At 29.4% G+C, this 26,930-nt stretch overlaps 1 protein-coding gene across 1 annotated transcript in view; it reads left to right on the plus strand.

The window, feature by feature from the left end:
• The first annotated feature begins 325 nt into the window (after positions 1 to 325).
• The window catches only part of LOC142329222 (uncharacterized), a 158,722-nt gene continuing 132,117 nt past the window's right edge, over positions 326 to 26,930 (plus strand). Inside the window, exons 1-8 of the mRNA XM_075373625.1 lie at positions 326 to 410; positions 4,648 to 4,791; positions 6,206 to 6,410; positions 13,075 to 13,271; positions 15,574 to 15,775; positions 17,770 to 17,959; positions 20,065 to 20,207; positions 26,522 to 26,597. Of these exons, the coding sequence (XP_075229740.1) occupies positions 376 to 410; positions 4,648 to 4,791; positions 6,206 to 6,410; positions 13,075 to 13,271; positions 15,574 to 15,775; positions 17,770 to 17,959; positions 20,065 to 20,207; positions 26,522 to 26,597 (1,192 nt within the window). The 5' untranslated portion in view covers positions 326 to 375. The remainder of the gene's footprint in view (positions 411 to 4,647; positions 4,792 to 6,205; positions 6,411 to 13,074; positions 13,272 to 15,573; positions 15,776 to 17,769; positions 17,960 to 20,064; positions 20,208 to 26,521; positions 26,598 to 26,930) is intronic.

Raw genomic sequence — 26,930 nt, forward strand, 5'->3', positions numbered from 1 at the left:
ACAAAAATTGTTTATCCTCAGTACTTTCATTTACATAAGAGCATTTACTATTAAAATAAGCTGTAGTATATTTTATTTTCAATTTTATTATTTCAAGTTTTTGTATGCTATCTAATACTATAAAGTACTGCTACCTTGCGGTGTGATTCGTAGTCACCTTTAAAAAATGAAAAAGTAACATATTTGAGTCTCGGGGTTCATCAAATGGAAAAAAAAAGTCTAACAAAATTCAACGTGTTATTTGAAAGTATTCTTTATTACAAATATAATTTCATTTCACTTTTAGGTTAGGTCATGTTTAGAACTGTAAACATAATTCATTGACTTCGCCGTGCTGTCCGTTCTGCAGACTCTTACTGGTGTAGTTCTAACTTCATGATCAACTCTCCTATTCAAATATTTTTGAATCCGTAAGTCCAGAAATTATGCATAATTATACATAATCTTTACGCTGATGCGTATTTAACGGGTGCTAAAATTGTATGCAATTCCTGAATGTAAATATATTTGTTGTTCTCATTTTAACATATCACAAAATGTTTCAAATACTGCGATAATATACTACCCACATATTTAAATTTTAAAGATGAAGTATGATTGTGATTTTTGTTTGACAAATTGTGAAAATTACTCTTATTATTTAGTAATTTTGTGAAGTATAGAAGTTAAACGATACTTTGAAGTTTATCAATTAATCAAACTTCTTGGAATCGTTCAAGTTTTAGTTAATTTTTAGTAAATTAACGTAATTTTTTCAAAATTTCTACTCAAAAAGGAAGGTCAGTTTTTTATAAAATTTAATTCAAATGGCACTGGCATTTTTGAATTTTGTTTGGAATGTGGTTACAAAGTTCTTACAGTTAGGATGATTTAATTGCCGACGTAAGTAGGTTACCTTCATGATTTCAAATGTTGCTTGTTTGTATATTTTTATGTTACGGATATTTTTTGTCTAAATGACCTGACATAGAAATTAATCTTAACATTTCTATAATGATGTAGTTAATGGTGCTTAATTATTTACAAGTAACTCACGAAGGTTTTGTATTTTGCGGATAGTACTTTGAACGAACTTGAATAATTGACCGAGCTTATCCTTATTAATGTAATGTAATCCTTATCCTTATTACATGTAATTTAGGCTTTAGTTATTTGTATTGAACTACTGTGTTTTTTTAAGCAAAAGCTACATGGAATGTTTATCATTTCTATTCCTGTTTCTTGTTCATATCTGTGTATGTTATACCTAGTGTTGTTATTAAACTTTAAATTTGTTTAATTTGATTCATTATACAATTTTTAATTATTAGCTTTGTATCATTGCTATAATATCAAATATTTCAAAATAGATAAATCTATCAACAATATCTTTTCTGTTTAAAAGTAAACTTCTGCAGTGGCAAATTGAACCGTGTTTTATAAGCATAATTTAGTATGGTGACAAAAATGAGTGAAAAAATTTTGAAGTAAGTTTTAAAAAACGTTAAACGTTTTGGTTTTATTTGTCACTGCATAGGTTTATATTAAATTAATTAACAATCATGGACAGAAACTTGACAAATCTTTTCTCTGGTATTTGTCATTTAGAATAATATTTTTAGATTACAAAATTTATGTTTATTTTAATTCTGTTCACCAGCACGTAACTATTGTAATGTTGGTATATGTCAGTCTTAATTTTAACAGATTTTTTTTGTAGGTTGACAAATGAGAAAACTCTCATGAGCAAAGTTTAAATTATTTAAAAAATCAGTTTTACTGATACTTATGCATTTGATTCTACATGTTTTTATTGACTATAAAAGTTGGCAATTATGATATCAAAAGAGTCTCTCGTAATTGGTTAAAAATTGTATCTTACAAACTATAAACAGGTAGTTGAAATGTCCTTTGATAAATACAAAACGTGAAATTTAGACCTTTACTTAAAGACGAGGAACTCAGTGCTACAAGAAAGTGTCCTAGGTTTTGTATTTTTCCTATGCACTAAATCTTGAACAATTGATATCCTCTTTGCAGATGATGCAACTGAATTTATTTATAAAAAAATTATTTAAATGCCCTTGAAAATTCTAACTTTGGATTAAATTGTTGTATTATACGCTTTAGTTAGATGAAAATTTCTGATTCTTGTGGTTAGATTTTCCATTAATGGTATTTCTTTTGCCCATAAAACAAATTTTCTTGAGTATTTTATTATTTGACAAATTTTTTTAGAATAATCAAATTTATTTTGTTTACAACAAAATCAAACTTACTTTTTTCTTTGAAGTGCCCAAATAAAATACTAAGTTTGTTATTATTATTAGGTATTTGTTATTCTTATGATTATTTACATCTGAAGTGTAATATAACTCATTGAACTCTCTCAACATATCAAAACTCGTTTTCAAGATAAAAGAATAGACTTTCAGGTCGCTGTTTGCCTCTGACAAGTATGAATTTTATAGACTAAAATTTAGAAAATTAAAAATGTTATTTAACCATGTGTTTATATTTATGATTGTGCAATGTTTGCTAAAAGGAATAATCACTTAATCATTAAAAAACCTACTCACCTTTATCAAACTAACAGCGGAGTTCTTTTTGTTTAATTCAACATAATACTTTGGCTTACTAGAAAGAAAATTATAACTTCACTGCAATTTTCGATAGATTACTATTAAATTTAAAAAAAAACAAACGCGTTTACATTTATATATATACACTTCTAAAATTTCTAATTTTTTATTACTATTTTCATGTTCAATACTTACTCTTTTGATTATTTCTAAACTAGTTACATTATTATTATTATTATTATTTATTAAATGGTCGGCTACATTTGAGAAACCTATTTTTTTATTTTTAAAATGATCTAAAATGTTCATTAAATCTATCTTTAAAGGATCTATTTGTTTTCCCAATATATATTTTTTTGCAATTGTTACATTATATTTTATAAATATCAGAAGAATCGTATTTGTTTTTTTAGTTTTGTATTTACAATATTTTAAATATAATTTTATTTTTTAATATATATATATATATGATTATCAGGTTTATAAGCAGGTTTATATTTTTTATCTTATGCGTCATTCAAGTTTTCTATAATTTTATTTGTATAAGAGTATTTTATATAAATATTTTCATTATTTTTATTTTTAATTATGGGTATTGAGGAATGTTATTGAAAAATTCTGGATTATATTTTTTATATATATTATCAATCAATGACATACGATATCCATTTTGTATAGCTAGATTTTATGTATTATTTATACCATTCCTGTTGATAGTTTATGTATTTTATTGCTCTGTTTATCATGTTTTTAAAAATATTAATTTTTTGGGACCAAGGATGATTAAAATTCTTGTGTATAATGATTTCATTTGAGGTAGGTTTTTTATATACTCTGTTATTATTTGATTGTTTTTATTTATTTTATTATTTACGTCTAAATAATTTATTTTTCTATTATGTTCCATTTCATGTGTAAAATTTAAATGTTTTATGATACAAATTTCATTTATTTAAAATTACTTCATGTTTGTTATTTATAACTGGTTCATATATAACTAAAATATCATCCACATATATGGCCCATAATAAAATTTTATCTAAGTGATTTTTTTCCATAGACTAGTCTACTCTGAAACTTTTGCAGATAAATTTGCGACATTACAGCAGATAAGGGAAATCTGATGGGTAAATCCGATGGGTAAAATATTTTCTTGTGTGTAACAGGTTCCATTAAATTCAAAATAATTCTGCTTACATACATTTCTGATTATTGTTATAATATTTGTTTTCTATTATTGAGATCGTATAATCACAGGGTATATTTGGGTACATATTAGTTATATTGAAGCTAATCATTTTAGTTTTATTATTAATTTATTTAATTTATGAGTTAAATAAATACCTATAAGTTTTGGGGGATAAGGTTTATAATGCATATAATGTGGTGTAATATTTTTATTAAATATTTCTTTTTATTTAACTATGAGCTCTTTTGTAATTCTTAAAGATTTATTGGTTGGGTCATTCATTTTTTAAAACCATTTTCACTTATATATTTATTTATTAAATCATTGTATTCATCAATTGAAATAATAACAGGAGTTCTTGTTTTATCATATTTTATTACTCTACAATTATTTTCTTGTAATTTGTTTTTCAGTTTATATATATTATTTTTATTTATATTACATTTTTATTATGAATTAATTTTTTGTTACCATTTTTATTTTTAAACTTTTAATTTTATTTCTTATATCATTTTTTATTTTATCTTTTTCTTCATTAGTACAATTAATTTTGCCAATATTATATTCTGAATCTATTATTGCGCTTTTTATAATTTTATCTTTATTGTTTATATTATTAATTGTAATTATTTAATTTATTATTTATTAATTTATTTTATTGTTTGGCAAGTTAAATTTAAATGAATTTACAATTATTAATTTTTCTTCACCTTGGGAAAACAACTTTTGTTAGATTTACTAAATTATCATTCATCAGATTTTTTTCTGTATTTTATCAACATTTGTACAAACTATAATATCACTATGTATTTCATTGTTTGTTATTTGATTTATATTATAAATATTATCTAATAATAATAATAATAATAATAATAATAATGTTTTTCTGTTTATTAGAAAAATGGATTCACCATTTGCCATTGATTTGACTAAAGAAAATATTCAGCCATTTAATCAGGAAAAAAAAGATTTTAAATTAGAAACAGCTTTGCAATCTCAGACAAACTGTGAACCTCAACATCAGTTAAATAAAGAACGAGAGTGAGTATTTTTCATTGTATATCATTTAATTTTAAATTATTTTTAACTTTACAAAGTTAATCTTTGTAAAGTTAATCTTTTTTGATATTATATGAAATTTTATTTTAAAGAGTATTTTATTTAAAGAGTTAAGATTTTGTTTATTCCCAAAGTTTTAATTGTTCTTCTATATTTATTTTTACATCACATTAAATATTCATTGTGTAATAATAATCATATTTGCTTTATTTTAATTGGAGTAAGAAATGATACATAGTTTTTTGACTATTTTTTTATACAAGACTAGAAAGCTCAAACAGATCTTTCCCTTCTTGTAGAATTTATGCCCATACAGCTTGATCATATGTGATTGCGAGCAAATGCTTTTTGTATACAGGTGGCTGGAATCACCATATCCCCTAAGGTTAGGACTAAAAATTTGTAATGAGTTAGAAATTAAAAATTACGATATAATAGTAATGAATTATTTTATTTACTTACTTGATACATAGTATTAATTTTAATGGTCCACTGGGTCTGTGTGTTCGTCCTCATGTTGCATGCACAATTCTATACATCATTTATGGTGTTATATTAAGGAAGGCATCCCTCATAGCATCATGCAATTCTTCATTTGTGGTGTAGTGACGTGCATATACGTGTGCCTTGATAATTCCCCATAATGAATTATTTGGTGTATGGAGATCAGGACTTCATGGTGGTCATGATAATGGAGCTGGAGTGCTGTGGCCAATCCAACATCCTGAAAATTTGTTATTAGAAACACGTGGACTAACAGGGCAAAATGTGCAGGTGTTCCATTGTGCTGCAGTCATACTTATTCCATGAGGTTCTTTTCTTGAAGAAAAGAAAAGAATCGCTGTATTTCGCTTTGAAGCTAGGTCGAAGGTTACCTGAGAAGACAAAATGTGTAGAAAGCAGCACTTCTTTAGACATTGATAATTTATAATATTTCAACTCTGTACATAGTCACATAACTTTGGCTAGCTGGTCTACATGGATTTCTATTTTATTTTTATTATTAATTTTAATTTTGATATTTAATCTAATTTTATTAATGACTTCATATTTTAATATATAATATGCAGTTTTTTATTTTAATTTAAAATTAACAATTTTTGAATTTAAAAAACAAATTTTAGTTTTACTTCTATTTTGATTTAATTGGAAAATGATCTTTTAACAATTTTAAATCTCAATTTTAATGTGCAGTTTGCAAAAAACAATTTTAATTTTAATGTGTAATTTGCAATGAAAGATTATAGAGCAACTGATGATGTGAGGTACTTGTGAAAGCGCTTTTGCTGGGGTTATGGAATAAGGTAGGAATAAAGGTAGGTAGGTTATATAACATATGCAATAAAATTAAAAATTATTGTAAAACTATAAAATAATTTGTTTTTTTTTGTTATAGGTATTATGAGCTATTAATAAGAAGTTATGAAGGTGAAGATCCATTGAAACCCAGGTATGATTTTGTTCTGTGGATTGAACAAAATTATCCTAATCTTGGACCAGAAATAAAATATAATGCTATATTAGAAGATACAATTAGCATATTTAAAGATGATTTAAATTATAAACAAGATCCTAGATTTATTGAAATTCTTATTAAATATGTAAGTTTCTATGCTTTATCTTACTTTTTGTTAATTTTTTTCTTTTATGATTTTGGATTGTCATCAAGAAGTAGGGAATGTTAAAAGTGTTAATCTGCCTATTTTCATATAAATAATATTTCAAATTCAACTTTATTATTACTTTAATTATTGTTACTGTTGCTGACAGCATTCTTTACAATCCAGCAGTATATATTTTAAGAACTAAATATTATTTCAATTGTTAATTAATTTAGCATTGCCTTGTAGTATTTTTAAGTAACACTTAAGCTCGATGTGCATTGTTATTGGCTTTCAATATTTAAGTATTAACATGTAGTAAATCTGTCTATTTGGGGTATTAGCCCTTCTAGTAATTTTAATGGATGAAAATTATTCTCAGAATTTTTACCTAAAACCAAAGAAAGCTGCAATGTAATTTTGAGAATGGAATTTGTTGGAAAAAGAAGGACAGTTTGGTAAGTAATGTAGATGACAAATAGATGGTTGCACTATTAACAGCATTCTTTGCCAGATGTTTTCTTCTGCTGTTGACATGATAAAATCCTAAATTTCAGTTAAATATGATAAGTTGGTAGTTGGTGTTTTATAGTTCACAAAATTACACTTTTCGTGATTTTGGTAAATGGAGAAAAAATGGTAACCCAAAAATTTTATTTTTTTAAAGGGAAATTGCTACCCAAATAAAACACTAGTTAGATGTAGCGCTTGGTGATTATGTCATTGTTTAGAACTGTTCACACTTGGGCTGCCAACCTTTAAATGTGATTGAATAAGCTGTGAAGCATATCATTAGATGCCCAAATGAGGTGACAACTGAAGAAATGATCAGAAAAATCCAATTGTTTTTTAAACTGTTTGAAAGTTGAAGAAATATCTGAGATGATAATCATTTCAACTGAATGTGTGCAAACATCCTACATAGAAATTTCTTGAATATGAAGTTGTGTTTATGATGGATGCTGTGTTTGTTCAAATTCAATTAAGTTTATTTTAAGATTTTATTAAGTTTATGTTTACTTCTTTTACTTGTTTGGTTTTTGGGGCATAATTTTTGTCTTTTTGAATGATATTTTTAGGCCAATCTTATTTTCAATGTTTTGAAGTTTAAGTATCTGTGATTTAGCCTCATCAATGTCATTTGCTAGTGGTGCCTAGTTCTGGCAAAACCAAGACTGTTTTGATTTTTCGACCTATTTTTACTTTTGGGGGCATTTTCTGAGCAATTCCATCATTACTTTTTCTAGAGCACAGTTGAATACTAGTAGTGAGAGCCTGTTACCTTGGTGCAATCCTGTTTTGATCTGAAATTGTTCTGAGGGCTTACCTCTGAATTTTACCTTCAATTTAGTGTTTGTAAAATTCAATTTTTTCATGTTTATTAATTTGGTATGTAGTCCGAAGTGTCTTAGAATTTTTAATAGGGATTGTGTCAGATGCAGTCATAAGCTTTCTTGAAATCTACATATGTAATCACCATGTCTCTGTTTCTGGGTCTTTACCCATGACAGAACGGAGACGGTATATGCATTTAGGTTAAGAGGTGTGTGTTATCATTTTCCTGAAAAACTACAGACTGATTTTGATGTGGTGTTTAGCATTACGTAGGTATCACTTAAGAGCAGATTATTAGGTATGTTTTTTGGTTATAGGCCACCAGGGGCGCTGCAGTAGATGTGTTTCTCCATAACGGTTGGACCAACTTTGTTGCGGTTTTTTTGCATTATATATCACCTCATTTTATTACATAGGTATCACCTCAAAGCAGGTTCTTAGATTAGTTTTATGGTTATAAGCTATCATAGGGTGCTGCAGTAGATATGTTTCTACAAAACGGCTTTGTGGGTTTTTAAAATTTTTAATTTTATCACTTATTTCCTGTTGTAATTCATTATTAGCTTGAGACTCGTGATCTGGTCTGGATAGCTCCTCCAGAGTCTGAAACCTCCCTGGTATTCTCCTAGTTCTTTCTTAAATGATCCTGTTGAAGTTGATTCTTGAAAGAATTTTGTATGTTGTGTCTATAATTGAGATTTTCTTGTAATTGTTAAAATCTGTTTTGTCCCTCTTTTTTGTGCAGCAGATGGATGAGGGCTGATGTCCAGTATTCTGGTAGTTCTTCTTTGATCCAGATGTTGACAAGCTGTTGATAAAGGGCAATTTTTGCTAATTTTCCTACATGTTTCCAGATCTCTACAAAAGTCAGATCTTCCATTGCTTTGTAATTCATAATCTCACCCAATACTTGGAAGACTTTTATTGTGGCAGGGCTGATATTTCCTGGTGGTGTTATTATTGGGGTTTGGGTGTTGAAGTTTTGGGGTTTATGGTTCTTTGCAATTTAGGAGTTTGTTGAAATATTTAGCTAAGATTTCCGTGCTGTCTTTATTGTTATGGGCCAGTTTACTGTCTATTCTTTATTAATAGGGATGGGGGTTCGTATTTTTGGAGCTGATTTTTTAAGGTTTTGTAGTAGCCTCACAATTGTGTTTTATTGAATTCTTCCTCTGTTGACTTCAGTGTGTCTATATTGAGTTGTCTTTTTATTCCCCCTAGGGTTTGTGTGGTTACACAAACCCTCTTTGTTTTACTAAATTTTGGAAGGATGTTTCTGATTTTTGGGATTGGAATAAAATAGCCATGCTTTGATGTCTTTCCTCCACCGTTTCATCACATTCGCTGTTCTACCATTGATCCATTGACCTTTTTCACAGGATTTTATTGGGGCTTATTCTTTTGCAATTTAAGGTTGTTGACTTGATCTTTGAGTTTATCCATGATTGTTATTTTTTTCAGTTGGTTTTTGGTAATTTTCTTGCTTGGTAGTTGAGTAGGGTCCATTTTTCTTCTAGTTTTAGGGTCTAGGTTTTGTTTATTTCTGTGGGGAGTAAGTATAATTTTAATTTTAACTACATAGTGATCTGAGCCTGTGTTTACTCCTCAGAGGACTTTTATGTTGTAGATCTCCTTGTGGTGGTGTTTGTCCAAGAAGACATTATTTAATTGCCATTCTTCTTCAATGTAGTCGGGGTGTTTCCAGGTTTAGAGTTTTTGAGGGTTCCTCTTGAAACATGTGGATTTTGAGATTAGATTGTGGTTTCTGCAGAGATCAATGAGTCTATGTCTGTTTCTTTTGGGGATGCCACTTTCTGATGATGTCGCATTGTCTTCTTTCTTTGCCTAGTTGAGCATTGAAGTCCTCAATTAATTGTTTAAAATGGTTTTTGGGAATGTTATTTATAGTTAGGTCGAGTAGATTCCAGAAATTTTCTGTTTCTTTACTGTCTTTTGGAGAGTTATTTTTATTATTAGTGGGTACACTGGCATTTATTATACTGTAGATTTTATTAGATGCTTTTAGGGTAAGTGTTGAAATTCTTGGGGATTGTGACTGGAATTCTTGTATAGAGCTTATTACTTTGAGGCTGACTAAAAAGCCTGTTCCAAACTGTGGGACATTCTTAATCACTTTCTTCCCAGGTATACCTTTGCAGACCCTATATCCTTGAGATTCCATGTTGTCCTGGTTGTGTTTATTTCCTGTAGATCCATGATGAGAATTTTTTGTTGTTCCATAGACCAGTTATTATTTTTAGTTTGCCAGTCTGCATAATCAAATTTACTTTGGTTGTGGAAATGTAGGTGATTTGCTTTGGTTTGATTTTGGACTTCGTATTTTTCTTGTTCTTGTGTGCAGTGTTGGAACATTCCAATTCTTTCAATTTCTTGTTACCTTCTAAGTGGCAGACCACCGTAAATGAATGCTGACTTCTTTGAATTCTGGTGTTGCTTGATTCAGCCGGTGGAGTATTCCTTAAAAGGCCATTCGTGATTGACTGCGGTGGGGTACCTGTGGTGGGACTGGTCCTGAGTTATAGCTCTAGATGTGTTCTGATTATAAATGAAGCTGTGAAGTTTGTTTAGATTCACCAGACAAATTTCTCCTATTGTCTGGATATATTCAGGCGCACCTCGTGGAGGCTCAGTCCAACATTTGTTAAAGTTGTTATTTTGGAGAAAAGTTACAAAGTGTGATCCTAAACATTACATACACACACATATATACATATATATAAAAGAAATAGAAGGAAACAGAATTTAAAAATGTTAATTGCAGTTGGATTAATTTGTAATCATCCAGCTACATTCAGGAAACGTATCTTAAAATAAAAAAAAAAATATTAATAAGGTTTTGTGCATAGGAATTTATTATTTATTAAAATTTGGAAATTTTAAAATCTGATTTTTGAAATTTAAAATCGGGAAAAATTCATGAGGCAATTGCTTAACAGAACTTTTATGATAAACAAATAATTTATAATGCCTTAAAGCAAAGGATATTAGGCACTAAAGTGGAAATCTTTAAGATTTTGTTGCATAATGATCTATATTAACATATAATGTAAGATTACTTTTATGTTATTTAAGTTGATTTCCAGTCACTAATAAGTTATATAATGCCTTAATTACCAAAGGTTTTATGCTTTTTCGCTTACTTAAACAATTTTTATGTGGCTTACAGTCAAGGCTTGGGGATGAATGGTCCGTAATTTCTTATTTGTGGATGTTTAATAAACCAAATATTTTGTCTCCCATATCAGAAATAATTTCTGTTTGATTTTAATTACTTATTGTAATTTGTTTAAGAACAGTATACTAAAGTATGTGTTAGTATGATATTCAAGGCACGAGTTCAACTATGTTAGGTGACTGTAAATGAAAGTAATATAATATAATGAAAGTATATAATAACTATATTAGGGTTAGTGACTGAAAATCAACTTAAACATAACATAAAAGTAATCCTATATTATAATGTTAAAATATAGATGATTATGCAACAAAAACTTTAGTTACCAAATATTCTTTGGTTTGAGGCATTATAAATTATTTGTTTATCATAAAAGATCTGTTAAGCAATTGATTCATGAATTTTTATGAATTCAACTATGTATACCCTAACATAATTACCTCTAATTCATTTACTTGCCTACATATATGCCTAGACAGTATATACTAACATATATTCCTGTCTAAAGTGTAATGTCATCTCTTTAAGCTTCCTCAAAAAATCAGAATAAGTTTTTTAAGATACAGAAATGGGCTGTCAGATTATTATCTGGACCCATACGTATAAATTGTGTAGACTGATGTTTAGAAAATGAAATATTTTTATTTATCCTTCTATAATATGACATTAATGTGCAATCTTTTCTAAAAATAATGGTCACTTATTCTTAAGAAATCACAATATCCATCCCTACCAACTGTTTTCATATAATTCAACAGAATACTTTGGCTTATGAGAAAGGACCTTATGTTGTCATTTTTAATAAATTACCGAACTATTTAAAAGATCTTACCATTAATTTATTCAAAATACAATTAAAACATTTTCTTTTATGGAAACAATATTATTAAGTCAATGAATTTTTTGATAGTACTAATTAAAAAAAAATCTTGCACTGAAATGCTTTAATGTGTGCCCAAAATAATTTTCAATGGTGTCTTCTGAATTATGAATTATTTTGTAGTAATGTTTTACGTGTAATGTGCTTACCTTAACATTATTTCATATGATTGTATTTAAATAATTAATATTGTCTTTAACACTTCTATTTTTTATCATGTAGTTAATTTTTTATATTTATAATTTATCTTTTAAAGCTGTGACCCATACAGTGTACTAATCTGAATAAAAAATTCCTTTTATTTTATTTTGCTAAGTTTTTTTTAATTTATTAAAGTTAAGATTGGGGACTTAAAAACAATAAGAAAAATAATTAATAAATGGATTTTTACCAAAGAAATGATAAAATCAAATTTTCTCTCATTTCCAACATTAATTTTAAATAATTTATTTCTTATGCTAATTCACTCCAAATTTGAAATATCGTTTTTGCTAATTTTACAGATAATTTTCAGTACCTTAATGAGTTAGGCTTTTTGTTAGTAAATCTTTTCAAACAATTATATTCATAGACATCCTGATCCCAAAGCGGAAAATGCCCACCATGTGACGTTTCCAGTCACCATGCCACTCATTGTGTACTGAGCCCTGGTGAGCTTTACCGGAGGTTATCTTCAAAAACATCGGCGATAGACATATTGCAGTCACGCCTCAGCCAGGATGCAACTGATGCTAATGCTGTAAGCGACATTTCCACTGATGTATTTCTAAAAAAGTTGGACACATAGAAACAAAACACATCTCAGTTAGCCGTAAAGAAGACTGAATCCACAATTGTTGAGTGAAGGAACTGAAATCACCTACACCTATACATTCATTGACAATAAATGCAATGACAGTGTTCACTAACAATAAAACCTATAAGGTTTACTGACATGAGCTGAAATGAAAAACAGTTCAGCCAAATTATTTTTATTGTTTTATAAAACTTTCACATGAGATTATGTAAAGTAATAATGAGAAACAAATCATTAATATTTTGTTTTATCTTTCTATAAAATATAATAATCTATATTTTCTGTTTTGTAAATACTAATTGCTGTACATTTAATCGTTTAAATATAATTAAAAAAAATAAATTAGATTGCACAAAAGTTATTTAAAAATTATCTATTGAAAATTGTTTTATATATGTGTTTTTTGTTTAGGTTTGACAGTTGTTAAATTCATCTTTGGATTTTATTTTAATTGCAGGTAGAACTGCAACCGAATCCAGCTGAGTTATATCAAACTGTATTCGGTTTAGGTTTGGGAACTCTGTGTGCTATATTGTACATATCATGGGCTGATGCTCTTGATAAAATTAATGAATTTAAACATGCTAATCGAGTTTATGAGGCTGGTATCAGTTATTTGGCTCAACCTATGGATCAGTTGAAAAACGCACAAATGTGAGTTGTAACAAAATTATTGTACTGACTAAGTAAACTTCTTCATTTTATCTACTTACTTTTCTTTTTTTTTGTAACTTGAGAAAAATTATTAATTAGTGTATTTTCACAAAGATTGAAAAGTATGGCCATTACCATTTTTTGATTGATTTTATTATAAAAACTTACAAAGTTTTTTATTTGTATGTACATACATCTCTTATATGAAGTATAATAATTATTATTAACTAATTTTTGAATAGGTTGATTATCATAAAATTAAATTGTGGAATTAGTTAATAGTATAACTTTGTTATATTAAGACAAAAATTACAACCTTAAAAATGAGCTGTATTCAAATATTGAAGATGAATTGGAATTTCCTTTTTAGGTAGATTTCTTAAGAAAACTACCTATTGTAATGGGTACTGTGATTCGACTTCCAGAAAAATTTGACATATCTTCACCTTTCACATTCCACAGACCCCAAAACCACAGTTCAAAAGTTTACATTCATATATATATTTTACTTTCTTGTGGACACGATAACTGCCGTAATTTTGCACCAATCACTTAGAAATTGATACATAAAATATAATAATCAAAAATCCTGGTTGAGTTCGTTAATGCGCAAAATCAGATCATGGGGTGGAAATGGGGGGGAGCTTATTGAAGAAAAAAAATATCGCTATAACTTTTCAATATTCTTTGGATAAGGGCCTAAAACTTATCGAAGTAAAGTTTTTTAATATCGCCAATGGTTGGCGATATTATGAGTTGGAAAAAATGGGGTTTTAAAGGCAAAAAATATCATACCTCCCTTAATAGGCACAGTATCGAATCTGTTTAAAGTGATCGTTAGTCTTGTAAACATTATCTAAAAATTTTGTCTGTAACAATTTTTGGTATGACCATCCCTTATGGCAAGGGATGACCAAAACAAAAAAAAAGAAGAAACACAAGACTTTTAACACATTGCCTTCCATTTGAAGGCACTTGTCATATTGTGCAACCAGCTTTTGAACACCGTCATCATAGAATTCTGCCACCTGACTTAATAACCACTGCAACACGGTCACAATTTTTGATAATTTAAGCGTTCGGTCACAATTTCATAGACAATACTTCTTGAAACTTGAGGAAACTCTTCAGATAGCAAAGAAATCTTAAAGCGTCTGTTCTCTCTCACTTTTTTGTCAACTTTCTGTAACAAATCTTCAATAATGACAGGAGGTTGTCCATTCTGTTCCTCATCATGAACATTCTGGTGATCATCTTTGAAAGCTGACCCATTTTCATACCATTCCATCACTCAATATTTTCTCCATACACTTCAATGACGATGAATTTGAGTCGCTTTCACGCTTTTAGCTCTAAGAAAATGAATCACACCACATATTTCACAGTCTGTGGGATTCTCGATCAGCAGAGGCATTCTTGATCAGTGGAGGCATTTTAAATACTCACAAACGTAAACACAGTTGAATATTTCCGTAATGGCGTCTGTGGCTTGTCAAAAGATGTGGGTACACAGTGCGCATGTATGGAATGCCGACTGCAGCGTAGCAGCGGCGGAATTGCAAAACGGTACTTTAAAAACATGCCTCATATCTCATTTCATCCATCCCCATAAACAGTAATCTAAGGGAATAAGGTCTGAGGATTAAGGTGGCCAATTTATCGGCCCTGTACGTCCCATCCATTTACCATTAAATTTTTCATCTAAGAATTATATTAATACATTCATGAAATGTGTTGGTGCTCCATCAATTTGATAGTACATTTCACTTTGTTTCACCAATGAGAAATTTTCAAGTAATATAAGAAATTCATTGTTAAAAATTTCAAATAATTTCTCCCTGTGAACTTTTAGAGAATTTGTAAGAACACACATTTAGTTTATGCATTTATTAGTCATTTAACAATGTTGCTATTCTTTAAACCTAAAAAAACATGTTTCTCACCACTCAATTTTTCTGTTTTATTTTGGGTATCATGAAAGCTATGGGAGATACAGTTTGGGGACTTGTTTCATTCAATTTTTCAGGGCAAAAACATAAGAAAAGTCAAGTTTACTGCTTATGTAACAGTAAAAATTTCAATATGACAAACTGAAATCCAGGTAAAGTTTTTTTGTTAGTGTAAAAACTATTAAAATGTTTTGGACACTTATATTTGTATGAATTTTTTCTTATTTCAAGCTGCTCTAGAATCAGTTCCCAAATTATTTACCTTTCCTTGTGAATCATTTTGTATTTTGACATTTATTCTTAGTGTTACGTACATTTTTTTAAAAAGTTTTCAGTGAAATTTTTTTTTGTAGACAGTTTCAACTTGATGTAGGTAGAAGAATGCTTAATTGTCAGACAGAATCACCTGGTAAGTCTAAATCTGATCATCAAGCGTTAAGCAAGTTACAGATGTCATATCCTGGCCCTGAAAAAGCAGTCAATAGACCAGGAATCGCTAATTCAACTTCTGTGAATAATTATACCGAACAAAAAAATACTGTTCAGATATATCAGGTTTGTTATGAATTTTTGAAATATAAATACAATTTTTAAATATAAATATAAAGGATTCGTACTTATGGGTACTAGATAATGATCTGACAGCCCATTTTTTTACCTTAAATTAAATTTGACTCTGAAGGAGCCTTGAGAGATTTCATTATGCTTTAAATGAGAATGTATGTAGACATAATAAAAGTTTAATAATATGCCTAACTTAGTGTTTATAAAGTTGCTTGAGAGCAAAGCAAGTATGGTTTGATTTTGTGAGAAACAAATTCAACTTGATCATTCCACATGCAATAAGATGCTGAGAAATTTTTTTGTAGCCAGTAGAAATACTATCATTATCATTAATAGGAATTCTATCCTACGATCAACAGTATTAGGTCTATTTGGAAAACACAATGGAGTAGTTTTATTCATAATTAAAGTTAGATTGTTATTATCCATCATGTAAATCATTTTTTGAGCTGCTATCATACAATTTTCAATTCCTTAGAAATAATTATGATGAGGTATAGATATAGTTGTGATGTCTGCGAAAAGGGTTACAACAAATAGCTCAAGATAGTGAGGCAGGTCATTAAAAACAATGAAAAAAGCAAGAGACTGAGAACACTCCCCTGAGGCATCCTGCTTTCTAAATCTTGAAGTGAGAACCTAAATTTCACATGTGTATTCTTCTTAAAAGATGAAAAAATTTCAACTATTTGTTTATGGTTTTTAAAGTGTGCAGTTTTTCTGATTCATAGCTGCCAAGTTTTTTCATCAATAAAAAATGTTGAAGTTTAATGCTTCATTGAGATCACAAAAAATCAAAAAAGAAATTGGGAAATTGCTTTCAGTCTACACATCGTTTTCCACAATCGTGAGGCTGTTACAAAACCTTAAAAAATCAACTCCAAAATACAAACCCCCACCCGTACTAATAAAGAATGAAAACGGTAAACTGGCCCATAAAAATAAAGAAAACATGGGAATTCTAGCTAAATATTTCAGCAAACTCCTAAATTGTGAAGAACCACACAACTCCTAAACTTAACACCAACATCCCAATAATAACACCACCAGGAAACATCAACCTTCCCACAGTAAAAGAAGTCTTCCGAGTGTTGGGTGAAATGATAATTACAAAGCAGCAGGAGATGATCAGACTTTTGTTGTAGAGGAGATTAGGATTCTTTGGACATATCATGAGGATGCAAGATTCAAGACTTCTGAAACAGCTAGTACTGTACAAGCTCAACTCAAAAATACCAAGACAGGATGCACATTGATCGGAGAAATAAGAGAGGTTCTGAAAGAATTTGTCCTTACATCAGTAAAAACCACAGATAAGGTAAAATTAAACAAGAAAAACAAGAACAAAAACACTCGCTTCACACTCACAAGAAAAAACTCAGAACACGAATATTTTCAACTCTAGAAAGGGCACAATTTTGAAATGTATAAAAGGGTAGTGGGAGGACTGCAAACCCCAAACAGTCCCATCAAAGAGACTTGGACAATGGACTGATTGAAGTGATCCTATATGGTCATAAAAGATAAACACAGTTCCAAATCCCATTAGATCCTTCATCCAGTTACAGAATTTGTTATTTGAAAGTTAAAATTGTAATTTATTTAGTAATCTGTGAATGTAAAGATTTTAAGAGAAAATAGGTTCTATTTTTTCCAGTTCTTTTGAAACCAAAAATATTATTTTACTAACAGTAGTTTGGTTTTTAGTTTCCCCAATACTCAAAAAAAAAGAAAGTGAAAACTATGTAGCTGGTTTTATACATAAACTCTACGTGTGATATGTTGAATGCTAACTGTATCTATAAATAACTAAGAAGATGATGCTAATAAAACGTATAGCTTAGGCTTAATTCCTACTTATGTTACTTAGTTAACTTAAAAGGTTAAAATCAGTGGTACAGTTAAGCTTTTAGTTGTAATTATTTAAATGTTTTTTATCAGTAAATGTTTATATTACTAATCATTTCTTATCTTGCTGTGTTTAGGATGAGAGTGATGAAAACATAACTTGTTGTAAAGTGAAAATTCAAGCAGATAAATTTACTTCAGCTTTGGATGTTAATAAAGAGAACACTTTACCTATTGGACCGTGGAAAAATAAAAATTCTATTTTAAAGAAGCATGTGCCATGTTTTACAGAACCAGTTATTTCTACTATTACTCAAAAATTTCATGGTAACAGTTTTTAAGCCTTTTTTTTTTTTTTAGTTCATATGAATGATTTATAAATCCTTTTTATATGTATGATTAAAAAACAAAAACGCTGAACCCAAGCTGGGAATCAATTCTTTTATGTTTCTATCAATTGGTGTACAGTGAGCCGTTGAGGAAAGTATTTAAAGTGTTAAATCTGAAGAGCAAATTTTGAGTTTGTTAAATTGAAATTGTTGTACTGCAAACAGTTATATACAGACCCCAATTTATTGTTAGTTTCTGTATGCTTCATTTTTTGAGGACTGCATTATAATTAGAGAATGAGTTTTAAGGTAATAAGAGAATGGAAAAAATTTATTTTTTCCATTCCTAAGAAAAGGAAAAATATTTTCTTTCAAGTTTCTTGCATCTAGTTTTGCTCTTTAAATGTCAAATGTTTTAACACTAATCACATCTTGTTATTTACTGAAAATTCTTTGCCATTTTAGTTCACAGTAACTATTTTGTCATGCTTTCCTTTAGAAATCTTTGCCATTGGTCTTGAATTAAATCCCAGTATTGAGAAAAAATGGTCTCTATCATAAGAAGCCAATCTAGCAAAATACCTGCTCATTTTTGACTTAGAATTCTGAATAGTGATGTCAAAAAATTTGATCTTCATTAGTTAAGAGGTAACAAGTTAAACAATATCACAATCCTCAGAACTTTGGAAGGACTATATATATATGTGTATATATGCAGCATGGATAATTTTATTTTTCTCAATATATTGAGCCAAAAAGATTTTGTCCTGCTATTATGTAACAACCCTGGAAGCAATGGTGACATCAGTTTTGATAAACCACTGTTAGATTATATAATCTACAATTTTACAGACTGCTTGCTGCTGTGTAAGTATATTTTGCTAATTAAAGAACTAGAAATTGCTTCACTTATCACTTACCTTGTAATCCTGCATGGCTTTCTTACTATTGTTGAAATGAATATGTAATTTTTGAAACTATTCTGTGTAATATGTTATCTACAACCATGATGATGTGTGGTTCTTATCATATGTATTCATACTAGTACAGTCAATTTATATTTTTATTTGAAAATCCTTACCTACCGATTGATGTTTTTTCCATATGTTAGGGGTGATGAGGGAAGCTTAACTCCAGATTTTTAACATCCTCCTCCCATAGATTTTTGAAAAACTCAAACGACTTACTGTTTTGGAGCTGCAGCTTGTGAAAGTGTGAAAATGTTGTGAACTGGGCATGTGTTCGAAACCAGTCTAGTCGCTGAACAATGCCGATCTCCCCGGCTACAGTAACAATAGGACCACTGCATTGCCATTCTACCGCTATAACTCTGGATTGCTAAGTCGCACAAGAAAATTGTTTGAATAAAAGTTGTCTGTTTTTTTGAGATTAACAACTTTTCCAAATGCAATACAGATGAAAAAAATTTTTTCTGGTGAAAAAACAGAAAAAACATGTTTTTTACAACTTCAGCGTATTTCAAGTTCAAATTATACGGCTTAACTTCAAAGACATTAATTGTAGAGGAGAATGTCCTCTACATTTTTTGTTTGAAAAACCTTTCGCTAAAATGCATAGGTTCAGAGAAAAACGTATTTCAAAAACTTTTTGAGTTTTTCAAAAATCTATGGGAGGGAGGATGTTAAAAATCTGGAGTTAAGTTTCCCTCATCACCCCTAACGCATGGACAAAAGATCAATCGGTAGGTAAGGATTTTCAAATACAGCCTATTTTGATGACAAATATCCTGTACCTCTTAAGAAAACTTAAGCTGTTAAAAATAAATTTTTGGTGGGTAATAGAGATTATATTTTATACAAAAAAAAACCTTTTTTATACCGAAAAATATCTTCATTTACTGATAAGACAGTAATGTACAACATATTGTAAAATGTTTGAAGTTGTGATACATAAAATTTACAAATTTAAAAACAAAAAAAATTAGTTTTGGGGTCTTTATTGTCTGTGTTTTTATTGATCAGTTTCAGCGGTTGGTGAAGGCTTTACAGAAAAGTGGTAAAATCTCTATTATTTAATGAATTAAGTTTTGTTTTTCTTAGTTTTGTCTGTTGTATGTATATTAATTTCAGTTTTTTTCTTTAGTTCATGAAGATAATGTACCAACAGCTACAGCTCTAACATCAACTATTTTAAATCCAATTAATACATCATATCAAACTATTTGTCCATTAGCAATATTTGAGCCACCAGATCCTACTAAAAAGCCAATGTATCCAAAACATAAGGTATTGATTTTTTTTATGTTTTATATTTATTATATTTTGTGTGTGTAAATGTATGTGTGTGAGAGAGAGAAAGTAGAGTTGTGTTTTATATGTTCTGATGCAATTGAAAAACGTTGACTTCCCTTTTATAATAATTGACCTTATCGAGTAAATTAACTCATTGATTAATAAGTCTTTTAAATTAACACAAAAAATTTTCATACATTAAAAACTTAATTTTAATTGAAAAATTGCAAAATAATATATTCGCGGATATCAAAATTTTAAACAATTTTTATATCTATTTATTCAAAAAGTATGACTTCCTTTTATCCAAAATCAATCTTTAATTGAATATTAACTTAAAATATTTTCAATCATGAATCAAACATTAACTTAAAATACTTTTTAAAAAAAAAACTGAAATAAATACATATGTTAAAAATAACAATTATATTAATAAAAGCAGTTAAATAAGAAATATTTTGAAACGCGCCAACAGAACAACAGAATTTTAAAAAATTCATGATTTAAATAAAAATTGTTTATTCAGAAAAGGAATTTTATATAGAAAATAAAGTTTATTCAAAAGTATACAACATGATATATATATATATATATATGTAAATTTTTCAAACATGTCCTGTGTGTTAAATCATAGTTCTTTCTTTCTTTTCCTGTTTAGCCTCCGGTAACTACCGTTTAGATAATTCTTCAGAGTATGATATGTATGAGTGTAAAGTAAGTGTAGTCTTGTACATTCTCAGTTCGACCATTCCTGAGATGTGTGGTTAATTGAAACCCAAGCACCAAAGAACACTGGTATCCACGATCTTGTATTCAAATCCGCGTAAAAATAACTGGCTTTACTAGGACTTGAACGCTGGAACTCTCGACTTCCAAATCAGCTGATTTGGGAAGACGCGTTCACCACTAGACCAACCCGGTGGGTGTGTTAAATTATAGTTAATTATTTATAGTTTAAAAATCACCAGATCACACTTATATAAAGTAAAATTGATCTCATCTCCAAGTCAAGTGTTAAAAATTCTTTCTCACACAATAAGGCCTTTTCAAATCTAGCAGATCATCATCAGTTGTTAAGATACTACATTCAACAAAACATTGAGGTAATAACCAATTACTAAGGCCAAGATTAATTAAAAATGTTAATCAGATATTAAAGCCAACTTAAATAGATCATCCTGTTCAAAATTTATTTGGTGGTTCACTAAATTGAATTTTTTATATTTATAAATATCATATCTCTCCAAATGTTTTAGTTTGTCCTTAATGTTACAAACTTTTAATATTTTAAGATTATTCAATAAGCTTGTAATTCTATGTCCATTCGAAATTAAGTGATTACCATATTTGAAAAACATTTCTTATTATTTCTAAATGCCCTCAGATGTTCCGAGAATCTCACTTTGAATGATCTATCGTTCTTTCCTATATATATATATATATATATATGGCATCACAGTTTGTGCATTTAATACTATATGTGCCATTTAAGTTGAATTTGTTAAAAGGTATAGGTTGCGTCATAACTAAGAATTTCCTCAGTGTTATTCACCAGTTTATAATCAGTAGCACAATTCTATTATAAACGTTCACTATTCTGTATGTGTTTTCGTTTATATAACTGTATAAAACATACCTTTTATCGTAATTTGTACATTGATTCATTGGAGCAAGGATAGTGTCCTTGTTATCATATCTCTTATTCAAATACCATTAATGAAAGATTCATTGTAGCCATTCTGCAGAGTTATATCTTTTATGAATTCTAGTTATTCAACACCACTTTATTGTTATGTGAATAAATCACAGCTGTATATATTGTAACATAAACATGAAAATTAATAACAGTAACCAGATTGAAACAAGCATATGTAGGAAATCCACCAGCAATAATCAAATATTCATAAGTACTCGAATAACCCATGGTTGCATAAGAAGAACACTTATTATGCTATCTTACTTTATATATGTGTGTCTGGTGATGTGTGAATTATAAATTTTTAATATATATATATGTATATATAATTAATTATTTGTAGTTAATTTACATGCGAGTGAAAGATAATTAAGGCTTAAGATAATTATGAAGAGAGATTTATTCTCAAAGATAGTATTCATACACTTTCATGGTGATATAATGAAATAGGAATTGAAAGGCAATTTCTTGGATATTTAGAGAAAATTTATAAGAGTTAAATATGAGGTGCATGGAAAGTTTTAAGACAGTTTCTGCCACTGCTCAGTAGAAGGGGCTAGGCTTGCCTGTTGCTGTGGAAGGGAAAGGAAGGTTGTTTTGCCCATGAAACATCCTGAAAAATTGTCACAATATCTTTGTTTAGTAGAGAGTGGCATCATGATGAGTGAAGTTGTGTTTTCGGTGTATTATTGAGTTCACAAGTTGGATGAAAAAACAGAACAAGTTTGTGTCAAATTTTGTTTGAAAACCGGAAAATCAGCTTCGGAGACTTATGAACTAATAAAAATTGTTGTCAGGGATAAATGTCCAAGTCAAATGTTTTTTATCTGGTTCAACAAATTCAAAGATGGCTGCGAATTTTGCTCGAAGATGACCCCTGGTCCAGCTAGCCTTCCACTTCCAAAACCAACAAAAACATGGTGAAAGTTCACGAATTAGCCCCCTCTGACCGTAGATTTCCAATTAGGAGATGACTGATGAATTAATTTTAAGTTTCTACATGATTTAGTCAATTTTAACTGAAGATTTGAACATGTGTTGAGTGTCTGCAGAATTCATTTTGAAATTGTTGTCAAACCAGCAGAACAACACTGACTTTAATTGCCCCAAGAATTATTAATTGAGATGAAATTTACCCAAATTTGTTAAATAGGGTAATTACAGGCAATGATTCATGAGTTTATGAATATGACTCAGAAACAAAGGCCCAATCATTGCAGTGGAAGGGTCCAAGTTCGCCATAAACAAAAAAGCGCAACAAAGTCAATTGAATGTGAAGACAATGTTGCTGGTTTTCTTTGATTCTACAAGTGCCATGCAACATGAATTTGCTCCTATGGGGTAGACAGTCAACCAGGATAGTATAAGTGTCCTTCAGCATTTATGTGAAAATGTGCAGAAGAAAAGGCCTGTACTCTGGCAAGACAAGAATTGGGTCCTCCACTGTAAGAGTTGAAGAAGACAACACACCAGTACATCGTGTGTTCTCCATTACAGAATTGAACTGTAATTCAACTGAAGACATCCAGGCAAATACAGAGGGTTCTTAATACCCTTCAGAAAGAAAATTTTCAGAATAGCTTCTAAAAGTGGAAACACCATTGGAGTCTTGTGTATTCAGTCAGAAGAAGACTACTTTAAAGGATCACAATAGCCTGCACTGCCATTTTGAAATTACAAGCCCAGTTTTAAAACTTCCCAATCACACCTTTATTTGTTATTTTTATTTAAAAAGGCAAAAGATTTTTTGATTGAGTGAAGAAGCAAAGTTAGTCAAGTAATATTTTATACTTTTTGAATTTTAAAATTTTGAATTTTTTCTAAAACGTTTTTGTAATTTTATCATTAAAATTAAGTTTTTGATGTTTGAAAATTTTTAAGTAAATTTATTGTTGAAGATTGATTATTAAAAGATTTTTTAATACCAATCATTAAACGCTAAAAATTGAACACTTAATGGTGTAATTACACTGAGGAACAAAAAATAATTTTCTTTTGTCTGGAAGAAAAATATGTGATTCTGATTGAATTTTTCTTCTGAATTCAAATATTATATCGCTTTTCCTCATCAAGCAAGTTTTCTAAGGGACAGGTAAATTTCAAACATTTTAATACTTTTTTCATTCTTAACTACACAATATTCAAACATTTGACTCACCTGTAAAGTAAAAACAGAAGATTTTCTGCTACATTTCGTCTTTTGAGCATCCCTCTTGATGGTCCGACAATATTTGGCCAGCATATTAGGATTCCATTTGCCTTAATACCACTTTTCCTTAGCTGAAATCTCCTGATGAAGATGTTCTTTGTGATCATCGCTTACGTGCCAAGATTTTTTGGGAAGAAATCTAGGTGCGAGTGCAGGAAGTGTTTAGGGACTTATTACAAGCCAAATTTTTATAAGATGTTGTAAGACCATTGACAATATCACTGTAATTCTCCACCTTTCAATTTTCCAAAAAACTCTGAGTAACATTTTTGAATGCTTGCCAAACTGCTTTCTCCAGCAGATTCAGTAATTCCTCAAACTTTTCATCATGCATAGTGATCGTATTTGTAGACCCATAAATATTCCTTCTTTAATTTTTGCATCACTAATTTTAGGAAACTTCTGTTTTAAGTTCATGAAACCAGGAGTATTGTCCATAACCTTGATGAAATTCTTCATTAATCCTAGTTTCATGTGTAGCAGAGGTAGATACACATTTTTAGGATTACACTGTGGGTCATGTTTCATATTTTTCTGTTCAAGAATTAGTGATTCGCATTTAGAACATTCTTTTTTAATGAAATGGTTTTTTCTGTTTTCTGTCACTACTATCCATTCACAGAAAAAACAACAGTACTTTGAGCAACCAAGCTACAGACCAAGAATAAGTGCAATTGTCTTCAAATCACCATAAATATTCCATTCATACACTGCATATTGAAACTTTTACAATATAAATTTAAAGTTTTCATATGTTTTTTTCATGCTAGCAAAATGAGAGCCACAGGTACTGATGGGAAATTATTGCCATTTTGCAGAAGTACAGCTTTTAAACCAACTTTAGAGGAATCTATGAACAAGCTATTTATAACATAACTGTCATGTTCGTAACTATTGGGTTATGTTCATTTCAAAGTGTCTCCATAATAGAAGAAATGTCATTACAAGACACTAAGCCATTTTCTTCAGAAAAATAGTCTTTAAATTCAGAATGACGATTACGATAAGTACATATCTTTGTATTCTTTTGAAGAAGATTCCATCCCTTTAGCCAGGAAGAAAGCATTTCAGACTGTTTTTTGGATAACTTTAAATCTCGTATGATATCGGTAAGATTTTCTAAAATGAGGCTCAGATGAACTGTTTTGTTCAAATGTATCGCCAGAATCTGTTTCTTTTTCTTCTTTACTTCTATTAGACTGAGCTCTCCTCATCTAATGTCACATATTTTGGAGGCTTTGGTATGGGCAATTCTTTGCAGTGTGGAAAAGGTTTCATTGCAGATTGCAAGTTAGGGTACACCACTCTATGTTTTGATTTTGATGCAATCCCTTTAATGTTTATTGAGCAGAAATAACAGTCAGAAGAGTGATCTTTGGATTTCCTCAAAATCATAGAGATAGTGTGTGGTCTTCATTTTTCCATACAGTGAGAAACCTATAACACGATAAACAGATATGTAGGGCCCAGGCCTTTGTTTGGTCCCCGACTTTATACCCAAAATAAAGTTAACACTTATTTACTAATGAAGCAAGGTTTTGCTTTTGGGACGTGAGCGTCACTTCACCACCATACATAACAAAAATTGTTAGGATAATTTAAACAAACTCTAGGCATTTTGTAGCTGACTAATTAAAAGAAATAAAGTTATAAATATGTAATACATAATAATTCAGACACAAAGCACTCACAATGATCTGTTAACTGGTACACTACAATCTCATAACTGGCATCGTTCTGATGAATTTGTAGTACACTAGATCAATCATGTTTGTACATGTCTATTCACATCTGAACTTGCACAACAGTAGCAACGCTACCCTTTGAGATAGCTCATTTGGTTCCATCATATTTATAATGCTCTAGGAGCTTTTACTTGAGAATGGACAAATGGATGAAAAAAATGTTTTAAAATATTAAAATAACAAAAAAATTGTGGGTGATGGAGAAATTCCAAATTCAAATTTGAAAACAGGGTAAAAAACTGCGTAAGTTTTTGGTACTCGTGAGACAAAAATCATGTTGAACAGTGTTATTTAAAGATTTTAAATTAATCTGCTCTTTAAGATCCATTAGTCAATGATTTTGTGTTAATTTTCTGTATAAGATTGATTATTTAAAGATTTTTGAGTTAATTTGTTTGATAAGGTTTATATAACAGGGAGGTCACAGTCACATTGTCATACTTCATTCTTTAATACTGTACTCCCTTTTTTTTTATTCCAGTCCTTGTACAAGCTTTTACTTTACCCATATTATATTAGTGAAGAGAGTTGAGCGATAGAAGTTAATTTTTTTTTTAGTTATTTTGTACACTTTAATTTAGTTGCATTATTTAAATTTTTTATGTTATGTTAAGTTAGTTATGTAATAATTACTAATTTTGAAAATTATGCATTTCAGATTTATGCTGAAGGAAGGGAATTTCAACTGGAAGAATTACAAGCAGCTCTGTACTATAAGAAGTATGAAGAAAATAGTCAGTATTGTTTATAAAAGATATAATATTGTACTTGATTGAAGAAATTTACAGCAATTTCTGTTACATTTTCTTAGAGAAAAAAATCCTTGGTTGTGGTTTTGCTTCTTATTTGTGCTTTTACATATCTCTGAATTTGTGTAGCTGCTTTCATATTTTTTAAATCATCTGAATAACTAATACTTAACAGTCAGTGTCAGTACAATATCTTCTTTAGAAAAAGAAAAAGTGAAAACCTTACTAGTTTTCTTCTTTGTCTTCTCTTTCTATCCTCTTAACCCTCATCACTTTTCTTTTTCTGATTAGTCTCTGGAACCACTGTAAGATATTACT

The sequence above is a fragment of the Lycorma delicatula genome, chromosome 8, assembly GCF_047948215.1.
Source record: "Lycorma delicatula isolate Av1 chromosome 8, ASM4794821v1, whole genome shotgun sequence".
NCBI lineage: Eukaryota > Metazoa > Arthropoda > Insecta > Hemiptera > Fulgoridae > Lycorma > Lycorma delicatula.